The following is a 12,265-nucleotide window of genomic DNA, read 5'->3' as shown; positions in this document are numbered from 1 at the left end:
CCTAAAGGCAGGCAGAACTGGGCACCCACAAAAGCATGTTCTGTATCATCTGGGTGCTTTAAATAATCTATACCAGGACCAACTTTTTCTTTTGTCTGCTTATTCTGTTAGCTATTCAGCAAGATTTGTTAAAATATTCCACTATAATTATATGTTTCTTTTTTAGTTTTATTTTTGTTTTATATACTTTGAGTCTGTCATCAGGAACCTATAAATTTAGAATTGCATACTTCCTGATGAATTGACACTTTCATATTACCAAATATTCTTTTAGATCTCTGGCAATGCTTTAAATGTGATATTAATTTAGCTATGCCAGCTCTTTCTTGGTTCAGGTTTACTAAAGCTTCTTCCATCCTTTTATTTGTAACTTTTTTATATGCTTATATTTAAAGTATCTTTCTTTTGATGGACATTGCTGCTATAAACATTCAGGTGCACATGCACCTTTAGATCACTACATTTGTATCTTTAGGGTAAATACCCAATAGTGAGATTGCCTAGGGTAGCTCTTTTTTCGACTTTTTGAGGAACCTTCATGCTGTTTTTCAAAGTGGCTGCACCAGCTTGCATTCCCACCAATAGTGTAGGAGGGTATGGCATATAAATACAATGGAATACTATGCAGCCATCAAAAGAAATGAAATCTTGCCATTTGCAATGACGTGGATGGAACTAAAGGGAATTTTGCTGAGCAAAATAAGTCAATCAGAGAAAGACAATTATCATATGATCTCTCTGATATAAAGAATTTGAGAGGCAGGGCAGGGGTTTGTGGGGGGTAGGGAAGAAAAAAATGAAACAAGATGGGATCAGGAGGGAGACAAACCATAAGAGACTCTTAATCTCAGGAAACAAACTGAGGGTTGTTGCTGGGGGTAGAGGGGAAAAAGTGTCTTTCTTATAAGTAGTAATTTACTTTTGTTTTATATCCAGCCTGACAATATTTCACTTCTACTTGGAGTAATGAATCCATGTATATTTAACACAATCACTGATATTTTGTGGGATTAACACAACAATCTTACTATTTACTATTAGTCCTGCTTCCCTGATACAGTTTTATGCTTCTTTCTTGGTTTCTTTTGAACTGTTGGAGTTTTTACTTTACTTGTTCCCCATACTAACTTGACAATTTTTAAATTCATTTACTATTTGGTGGTTATCCTAAAATCACAACATGTATCTTTACTTATCAATGTCTAACAAAAAAAATCTTCTAGAACTTAACCTTTAATACAAAGATCTTACAGTATCTTAAATTCCATGTACTATCTTCCTGACTTAAATGCTACTGAACATTCATTTTACTTCTACATAAACATTAAATCACAAAAGATATTTTTATCTTTGCCTAATTTAGTTAATTCTAAATTTAGATTTAGATTTTAGATTTAGTATTCATTTAGATTCACCACCACCAATGCTCCCTTTTTGTTTTTTCTTTACAATGTTCACTGCTCTTTATTCCTTCGTACATCTCTGAGCTGCTGTAGGGATAATTTAGCTACTGCCCAAATAACATACTTCAGTTTTAAGGAAAATATTCAATTGTCTTCTGTCATTCACTGCTTGCCCTAAAAGCCTGAGTTTTACTCTTACAGTTGCTTCCTTAAGGGTACTGCTTCCTACTGCCCATCTCCAACCCCCAGATGCTTCTGAGATTTCTTCACTGTCTTTGGTTTACTATATGACTATCTTTGTATTTCAGATGCTTTGAATTCACACAGCCTCTCAAATGTAGGATCTTTTTCTTTTGTGTGTTAAGTTTTGGAAAAATTCTCAACCATTATCTTTTCAAATATAGTATCTACCCTATTCACTCTTTTCTCACATACATCTTTCCAGAATTTCTCTTAGACTTTTGTTAGACATTTTCACTATGCTCCGTATGTCTCTTATACTATTTGTATTTTCCTTTTTTCATCAGTCTGGTATTTTCTTGTGGCCTATCTTCCAAATCACTAATCCTCTCTTAAGCTCTATCTAAATGTTTAAAACTTTCATTGCATTCTTCATTTAGTTCTAGATTTTCTTTTTTTTTTTTTTTTAAAGATTTTATTTATTTATTTGTCAGGGATAGAGGGAGAGAGAGCGAGCACAGGCAGACAGAGAGGCAGGCAGAGGCAGAGGGAGAAGCAGGCTCCCTGCCAAGCAAGGAGCCTGATGTGGGACTCGATCCCAAGACACTGGGATCATGACCTGAGCCAAAGGCAGCTGCTTAATCAACTGAGCCACCCAGGCATCCCTAGTTCTAGATTTTCTTAAGCTTGGAATTTCTTTGTAATTCTTTAATAAAAATATTACCGTCAAAAAAATCTTCAAACCACTAATATTTTAAAGTTCATTTCTGTTAAGAGCATTTCCTGGACCTCCTATGGTACAGTCCTATTGTCTCACTTCTCTTGGTTTTTATTCATGTTGTTTTCTCTCCATGTTTGTCTTTTAAAAAAAAAATTCTCAGTTAAAAAACTAAATGCTGGGGATGCTTGGGTGGCTCAGTCAGTTAAGCATCTGCCTTTGGCTCAGGTCATGATTTCAGGGTCCTGGGATAAAGCCCTGCATCAGGCTCCTTGCTCAGCAGGGAGCCTGCTTCTCCCTCTGCCTGCTGCTCCCTACTTGTGCTCTGGCAAATAAATAAAATCTTTAAAAAGAAAAAAAAAGAAAGAAAGAAAAGAAAGAAAGAAACTGAATGCCTGATCCTGTATATGAAAAAATCATACAGATAATTTTAGCACTAGGATGATCTCTTCCTCCACTGGACAGTGAACTTGTTCTTGGCAGGTAGCTAAGAACATCAGGAATTCTATACTCTTTTAACCCAATTGGAAATGAGGAGATTTTAAACTGGGCTTCAGTTCCTAAGATGCCTGATCTATTTCTGGTTTATTTCTAAGATGTAACCCTTTAAGATCTCAAGCAGAAAGTCTATAGGAATTATCAGCGGGTTCTTCCTTGCTCTTGAATCTGGAGAAAACTATCTTCATTCTCTCAGAATCACACGCCTGGCTCTTTCAGAATCAGTACCTCTCTATCAGAACAGAGAAATGTCTTTAGCAACAAAGCAGTCCAAAAATGCTGGGCTCCTCTCCCTGGGTTTCCTTCCTACAGATATAAGGCCTGAAGAATTTCACTTATTTAGATGTACCCCAATACCTTCAAATATATCTTGTTCATTCTTTTTAGGTGTTCTACAAAGCAATTTGGTCAAAATTTTCTAGTCTGACATCCCCCAAAGTGACAGAAATAAACAAACAAACAAACAAACAAAAAACCTCACTAGATAATAAACATCTCAGATAAGATTCCTGCACTCTAAATTTTCTGTCTTCAAGGCCTAGCACAGTGTGTGACACATGACTGTTACTCAATTTAGTGATAAGTCAATGACTTGAAGGATAATTTTGAGCAAGTAAAGGAAAAGAGAGCAGTATTATAAATAACAACAGTTATTTAAACCAAATCACAGAAACTTCTTCTGGTCTGTCTCTCATTCCACATTCTCTTTACATATATCTGTGATTCAAGACTCAGAATCACACACTCACACTACTTCAACTGGCTTATGTATTATGTCCTTCTCTCCAGGTATTTTACCCTCTCTTCAGTCCATCTTCCACAGTTCAAACACCCTGCTAAATATATTTCAAATTACTCTTCATTTTCTAAAAGAAATATTCCAATCTCCTCTACATGACATATAAAGCCCAAAACTATATGCCCCAAGGATATTTCAAAAACTTATTTCCCTCCTTGTCTCCATTGTTATATCATGTATTTTAGCTATGCTATTTTCAGTTCCTCAAAAGTACCATGCTGTTTTATGCCTCACAATTTTAAGGATATTGTTACCTTTGTTTAAAATATTTTCTTCCCATTGACAATCTGTTAAATTCAACCTTCTATTCAAAACTATATTCCAGAATCAATTCCCACACCCGGGAAATCTCAGTAGACTTGTAGGAAATTCTAATCAACTTCATCCTTTATATCACTACTTTAACCTTCTATGGCACTTATCATCCTGCAGGGCAACTGATGGGACATTTCTGGACAAAATTTACCTTAGTATTCAAAATTTTCAATTTGAGAAAAAAGGTGGAGAATCATGGGAGAAAGGAAAAAATAAAATACCAGAGAGGGAGACAAACCATAAGAGACTCTTAATCTCAGGAAATGAACTGAGGGTTGCGAGAGTGGAGGGGTGGGGGAGGAATGGGGTAGCTGGGTAATGGACATTGGGGAGGGTATGTGCTATGGTGAGTGCTGTGAATTGCATAAGACTGATGAATCACGCACTGGTACCCCTGAAACAAATAATATACTATGTTAATTTTTAAAAATAATAAAAATAAAAAATTTTTTCAAGATGTTTCATCCAAAGCATAGTTGATAACTTTCTATTTCTACCTTCTTTTTCAAAAAGTTTTATCTACTTAAATGATTTTGTATTCAGTTGAATTTAACAAATACTCTTTGTAAACCCATCTCATTCTAGGTACCACCGATATACAAATAAATAAAACAGTTAATATTTCAACTGCCTTAAATCTCTTATTCCCAGCAAATCAATTTTAAGTGAAAAAATACAAGAAGGGAGAGAAAGGAAGAATAAAATAGATGAGATGGCAAAGAGGTGTAACATCTCCAAACTTTCTATAAATTATAGCAAAAGCATACCCACTACATTAAATTATAGAAGAGAATACTGAAACTTCAAAGAAAAAACAAGGTGTATCTTAGAATCTAAGTCTTCTGATCCATAATTCCAACACACTGCCCAAAATTATGATATTCAGGGTAGCAAATAAAAATCACCCAACCCCCAAGTAGTTCTGAACAGATTTTCCATAAACTACAAGGTTTTATTTTTTATACATGTTTTTAGGCAAAGTATCTCTTATGACTTCTCAATGTCTAATCAACACTTCTAGAAAAGGTAAAAATAATTTCAGTAATAGTCAGAGAATACCTTTTCTTTGTAAAACACAGCACACAGTCAACAAAATGCATTTCTCCAATCCTTCAGTACATATATATATCCATTTGCAAGAGATAAAAAAAAATACCAGTTTAGCATGATCTAGCTAAAAGAACACCAGAATGAGTCAAGTAGACCAATCCCAGCCCAGTTTTTGGGTATAAGCAAAAATTATGGAGCAAGAGTGTTAAGGTCTGAATACTGACTTTAGGTATCATCTGTAAAACTAGAATAAAAATAGCACCTGCCTAATAAATAGTAAGTACCACATAAATGTTAGCTAATATTATAACAAATAGTATTGCCTACCTTTTAATAGTTCCATCAGAGGGTCTAGCTAAAAAGTTATGTAATAAACATTTTAAGCATTATCAAGATGGCCAAAACTAGTGCTGCCTGTGCTACTGTTAATCAGTCCCCTAACCCTTTAAGCGAAACTGATGTACTTAAAGGTAGGACAGAGGGCAACAAGCCCCAGTGATAAGATATTTTTGTTTATTTTATAGACCTGTTTTAATCCTCCTGTTCATTGCATTTCTTCACCATTTCCCTTGAGATAAATGTTTATATCCTCCTATACAAACTGAAATTGTGGACCACAATCTCAACTTGTTACTAACTTGAAACTTGGTTTAGAGGAGGAACCCATGTTTTCACTGACCCTGCATTTACCGTAAGCATTCTCATGGAAACTGATGCCTCACTCTTTTGACTCTAAATCAATCTGAGCTTCTCCCAAGAAATATCTAGTTACCCATTCTGGTCTCTCCACACCAACCTATTCCCCTATATCTGTACTCTAAACTGATTCAAGATTCTACTAAAAACTCCTCTACCCCACAGATAAAGAAGACACCAAAGCAATCAACTGGATTAAGAGACCAAAACAATCAAACAAGCATATTTAGCCTTAGCATTGGTAGCAATTAAAATTTTTTTAATGAATTTTTTTGAATTTTTGAATTTTTTAAAAATTTTTAAAAATTTTTTGAATTAACTGAATTTTAAAAATTCAACTTTTAATTGAATTAAAAGCAAATTAAAAAATTGGTAGCAATTGAAAAAAATAAAAACATGGTAGCAATTAAAAATCACCAACAGAAACCCAAACCAAGCTCATGCATCTTTTCATTCAAAGGTATACTCAAGCAAGTATGTATTTTTTAATCTACCTCAAGTCTAGGGGGGTAAAAAAAAAAAAGGAAACCCCATATCGTATGGCTCAATAACTATGCTCGGATTTTTCATTTGCTAACATGGACATGAAGACTCCAGTATCTTCACGGAAGTGTAAAATTTAAAACGCTTGTAATTATGACTCAAAATTTATATAGTATATATGTGTGTGAAGATAAGTGGGTGAAACAATGGGAGGGGGGAAAGCATATGCATTTAAGTACTCACCTGCTCCAATTTAAAAATATGCTGATTGAAGTAGTGTTGTAAACGTTCATTAGCAAAATTAATACAGAACTGCTCAAAGCTGTTATTTTCATAATCTTCAAACCCAAAAATATCAAGAACACCAATGGACAAAGTCTGTAAAATAGGAAAAAATTTATGATGGTTAAAAAATGATCCTCAAATTTATTTCACAAATAATATCCACAATATAGGTAACAAAATGCTCAAAGTTCTTCTGCAACAGTGGACAGGAAATTTGGGGGAGCCAGTGTTCAACCAAAATATTCCACAAAATAAAAACCATTTTAGTTTTATGTTCACCTTTTTCTTTTTATCCCAATTATAAAAACACATCCAAAATTTTAACACATGTAATAAACTATTTACAAAAATGTTCAAAGCAGAGTTAGTGGCCTGTTATCTCAATCTCAGAAATCCCTAAATTCCAAGAGACAAAGAAATAGAAGGAATCACCTTATGGGAAAGTAAAAAATAACCTAAAGCTAGGTTTTTCTAGGGTATTCCAGGTTATGCAAAGAACACCATTCAAGTTTTCCTACTTTCACTCCTATACCCCAAAAGAATTCTGCTTTACAAACCAAGCTAAACTAGTATGTTTAATCACCCTTGTGCAAGCCAAGTATGAAACCAAGTATCAGAATATGTGGGTTTCTCCAATTTTTAAAACAATCTTTTTAACGACTTATTTATTTTACAGAAAAAGAGAGTGGGGGAGGGGCAGAGGGATTAATCCTCAAGCAGACTCCCTGCTGAGTGTGGAGCCTGACTCAGGGCTTGATCCCAAATCACGAGATCATGACCAGAGCTAAAACCAAGAGTAAGATGCTCAACTGACTGAGCCACCAGGTGCCCCAATTTTTTTTAATTTTTATTTTTTAAAAAATTGTACAAATAGTTCTAAAAAATTATAACAAAAAACAACAATCCCGGGACGCCTGGGTGGCTCAGTTGGTTAAGCAGCTGCCTTCGGCTCAGGTCATGATCCCAGCGTCCTGGGATCGAGTCCCACATCAGGCTCCTTGCTCCGCAGGGAGCCTGCTTCTCCCTCTGACTCTGCCTGCCTCTCTGTCTGCCTGTGCTCGCTCTCGCTCGCTGTCTCGCTGTCTCTCTGACAAATAAATAAATAAAATCTTTAAAAAAAAAAAAAAAAAAAACCAATCCCTTCTTCTTTGTCCATTTCTGCTCCCTAAAGCCAACACTCAAATCTTTTATCTATTTGGTATAAAACAGTACAATATAGCATACAAATGCTTGTTCTTCTGTCTTGATATTTTGCCCCTACAAACTTTATTCTAACTTCTTACTATGGATAATAAGGAATCAGCTCTAATACCACCAAGCCAGCATTCTTCTCACCACCTCACCTCATTCTTAAAATAGTTACATGACAATTTTAGTTAAATGAAAACAATCTTTCTCCACTATTACTAAGAGAGATGCTGGGCAAACTAATATAATGAGTAATAAATACTAGGAGTTTTTTGGTTTTTTTTAAAGATTTCTTTAAGAAATTTGAGAGAGAGGGAGAGCACAAGGAGGGAGGAGGTGGAAGGAGAGGAACAGAGGGAGAGAGAAAGAATCCTCAAGCAGAGGGACTGTGGACCATGGAGCTTCAAACAGGGCTCAATCCCAGGACCCCAAGACCAAGACCCAAGCTGAAACCAAGAGTCAGCTGCCCAAATGACTAAGCCAAACCAGGTGCCCCAAGAGAAGATATTTTTTTTAAAGTCTCCATTAACAGTGTTTTCTTTGGGGTACCTGCGTGGCTCAGTCAGTTAAGCCTCTGACTCACGATTTTGGCTCAGGTCATGATCTCATGGATAACAGGATCTACAGCCCCATGTGGGGGCTCTGCACTCAGCTGGAAGTCTGCTTGAGACTCTCTCCCTCTGCCCCTCCCCCTGCATGCACCTGCACTCTTTCTCTCTCTCAAATAAATAAATCTTTAAAAATAAAAAAAGATCATTTCCTTTAATTGATTCTGCTAATTCTAAGCCCTTATGAAAAGAGTACAAGTAATGACCTTCAAAAATAAGTCCATTTGGTAAATTAGATTTCTATTACAATTTTCTAACTGTAGGCTTAATCAAACAATAAAAAATTAATATTAGAACTGTTTTACATTTAAGACAGGAAGATTAAGTAATAAAGATGACATTTTAATCACCCTAAAGATGCAGACTATTCCATAAAATGTTGCTGAGAAAAATGGATTTGAAATTATTTAATTATCAAAAATCTGTCTTAGGGGCGCTTGGGTGGCTCAGTGGGTTAAAGCCTCTGCCTTCGGCTCAGGTCATGATCCCAGGGTCCTGGGATCGAGCCCCGCATCGGGCTCTCTGCTCTGCAGGGAGCCTGCTTCCTCCTCCCTCTCTCTCTGCCTGCCTCCCTGCCTACTTGTGATCTCTGTCAAATAAAATAAATAAAATCTTAAAAAAAAAATCTGTCTTATTAAGAAATAAATTCCAGAGGCGCCTGGCTGGCACAATAAGTGGAGCATGTGACTCTTGATCTCAGAGTTGTGAATTCAAGCCCCACATTGAATGTAAGAGATTACTTAAAAACAAAATCTTAAATAAATAAATAAATTCCAATGGGGGAAAAAACCCAAAGAGAAAAAATTAAATTCTATAAGTATGAGAATAAATGTTTTTACAATCTGGGGCTGCAAAAGGGCTTCCAACATAAGAAAAACAAATAAAACCCAGGAAAATAAAGGAAGAAACAAACAGAGGGTTTTAGAAGGGAGGGGCGGTGGGAGGGATGGGTGAGTCTGGTGATGGGTATCAAGGAGGGCACAGATTGCAGTGAATACTGGAGTTATGTTATACGCAAACAATGAATCATGAAATACTATATCAAAAACTAATGATATACTGTATGGTGATTAACATAACACAATATTAAAAAATGAAAAGAATGGCAGAATTAACTGCACAAAAATTTAATATGGGCCCTAAAACACAACATAAACAAATCTTAAAAGTCAAGAGAAAATATATGCAATATTTATCAAACTATGAATCTCTGCAATAACCACAGTAACTCCAAGAAAGAAGTAACAAAAAGACAAAATAAACAAAATAAAAATAGCAGGATATATAATGAAATGATGAAAAAACATGGGAAATACTTGACTTTTATCTATCACTGAAAAAAAGGACAATAAAATGGGATAGTCCTCTTACTCAGATTAGTAGATGAAAAGACTGATAATATCCAATGTGAGTAAAGGTGTAAGGAAATAGACATTTTCATACACTACCAGTGGAAGTGCAGTCTTTTCTGAAAAGCAATTTAGCAGTAGCTAACAAAATTCTAAAATGTATATATTCTTAAATCCAGCAATTCATTTTGAGGATTTTATCCTAAAGAAATGTACACAAAGAATATTTGTTACATCATCATTTATAACAATAAAACAAATGTAATATATTTTTATGGGGAAATTTATGGTATACAGGCATACTATATAATACTATAAAGTTATTAAAAATAATGAAATCCAGACCTATTTCAAGACATATCAAGTAAAAAAAAAAGATACAAGGTAGAAACAATACAGATAACATAATTCTATTTTTAATTTTAAAAGCAATTCTGTAAATGTACACCCACAGAAATGTACATAAGAAAAAGGTCTGGAAAGACATACAGAACAACAGTTTTCCTAAATATCAGGGTAATAACATACATAAGGAGGGAAACATCAGGGAATACAGATAAAAGGTAATTCTTACTTATTACTCTACATAATTCGGTGTTTTTAAATATTATTAAATTATATCATTTTAAAAAAATTTCCAGGAAAAATGTATAATAATCCAACATATGTCTACCTTTGTATTTTGCTCCAAATCTTTACTGTTCAGAAGTGCATGATTAATCCGAAAAACTATCCAGTCAAACAGGGCACTATATAAAGATTTAGCCATGGAATTTCTCACTGTCACAGCCTGAAAAAAGAAAAAAGAAAAGGGTTGGAGAACAAATGAAAATGGCACTAACCAAAGATACTATAACAAAGTGTATTTGCTTTCAACCAATAAAGAGAGCTTACTATCCTGAATTAGAAATTTTATTTTCTCTCAATTTAAATAGCCTATAACTGAAGTTTTCCATACACCCATAATCACTAATCTAGTCTCAACTCTAATCTAGACTAAAAGGTAAGGAAAACAAAATGTAGGTCACTCAGTTCAAAACAGTATCTGAAAATTAGGGTATACATTTTATCTAGTAAAGAAGGTGTAATAGGAGATTTACAAACAAATCAAACTTGCAAGCAAAAGCGGGAAAGACTATTCCAGGCAGAGGAATAAACCTGTTGGCAAACAGGAATCAGTTATCTGTGGAATCCTTGCTCGACTCTTAAAAAATAATCATAATACTACCACAGTTACATTCTGGTTGTCTCAAGCTTGTCATTCACCATAACCTCAAGGATTTCTCCATCCCCAGATAGAGTAATAATTCTTTCATTATGGAGTAATAAAATTTCTTTTTTCACCTCACTTCAAGCATTTCCCAGTTTATGGAAACTCTCTGTACTATCTGCTTAAAATTTCTATAACTCTGAAATTGTTCTAAAAAATAAAATCTATTAGTTAAAAAAAAAATCAACATTTAGAAAGTACTACAACCAAAAAAAGGAGGGGGACATATTTTAGAGAATTGAGCCCTACCACTTAGAGAATACAAGTCCTAATGACTTACGTATTTATTTCGAGGGATTTATTTTGAAGCTTTACATTCAGATACATATTTATGTATCTGTACTAAAGTTTAGAGGAAATCGAGAATAATGATTAAAAGCTAGGCTGTCTTCCAATCCTAGTTCTTCTACTTATTCTAAGTACTGTAACCTTGGCCCAAGATACTTAAACTCTTAAGCTACAGCTTATACATTTGTAAAATGTAGATAATACTAGAATCTACCACACGAATGATGAATTTCTGAATTCCAGTGAATAAAAACACAAAAGCTCCAAGTTTCTAACCCAAGAAATAACTACCTAAACCATTACCTACATAGGAAAGAGAAGATGCTATCAAATTCTCTATCTTCAGCACCAGAAACTTGAATTGGAAAATGTTCACAACTTCTGAGAGAAAAAGGAATGCAACCCTAGAATTCTATACTTAGGTAAGTAATCAACAAAGTATCTTTAAAACTCAAAAAATCAATCATAAAATACACAGAGAAACCAACTATTCTGTTTTTCTCCAGAGGGAAGAATGAATACAAACTGGTCTAGTTCAGCAAAAGTAAAAGATTTTAAAACTAAAACACAAGCATAAGACAAAGAAAACATAGAAAAAGAAATCACAGTAGCATAAAAAATACAAATGGGCTGAATTTTTTAGTCAAAAGACAGATCTTCACATTAAATTAAAAACTATGAGCCACCTATCTAGTTTACATTAACACTATTTTCATAAAGTACCAATCAGACAGAATCCAGATGTACCAAAATATACCAATATAATACTTATTTACTTCATTAACTCCCAATATTATATTTTGGCCTCTTTTCTCTGAAATGTGGTCCTATCACAGCTTAATTTCAGTAAACCCAAATACCAATTAACATTTTCCCACCCAAACAAGAGTGTTTCCTATCTCAATGAATGGTATCAATACTCTTAGAGTTGTGTGAGTCAGAAAATTAGGATTTATCCTTAGTATTTCCTTCTTTCTTCTTGCTTCCCAGTAAGCAAACAATTGCCAGATTCTGTTGATTTTACCATCTAAATGTCTCTCTCTCTTTTTTAAAAAATATTTATTTATTTGACAGAGAGAGATCATGTAGGCAGAGAGGCAGGAGGGGGGGAAGGGGGGATAAGCAGGCTCCCTGC

General features: G+C 34.4%; 1 protein-coding gene across 4 annotated transcripts in view; it reads right to left on the bottom strand.

Annotated features, from left to right (window-relative positions):
* The window catches only part of MYO9A (myosin IXA), a 283,835-nt gene that overhangs the window by 178,485 nt on the left and 93,085 nt on the right, over positions 1-12,265 (bottom strand). For all 4 annotated transcript variants that reach the window (XM_059371925.1, XM_059371927.1, XM_059371928.1 and 1 more), the window contains exons 10-11: positions 10,246-10,362; positions 6,386-6,520 (exon numbers count right to left, since the gene is read on the bottom strand). In XM_059371925.1, the coding sequence (XP_059227908.1) occupies positions 6,386-6,520; positions 10,246-10,362 (252 nt within the window). The remainder of the gene's footprint in view (positions 1-6,385; positions 6,521-10,245; positions 10,363-12,265) is intronic.

This window comes from Mustela nigripes, chromosome 13, assembly GCF_022355385.1.
Source record: "Mustela nigripes isolate SB6536 chromosome 13, MUSNIG.SB6536, whole genome shotgun sequence".
Lineage (NCBI taxonomy): Eukaryota > Metazoa > Chordata > Mammalia > Carnivora > Mustelidae > Mustela > Mustela nigripes.
Note: the sequence above shows the minus strand (reverse complement) of the source record. Positions and strands in the feature narration are given on the sequence as shown.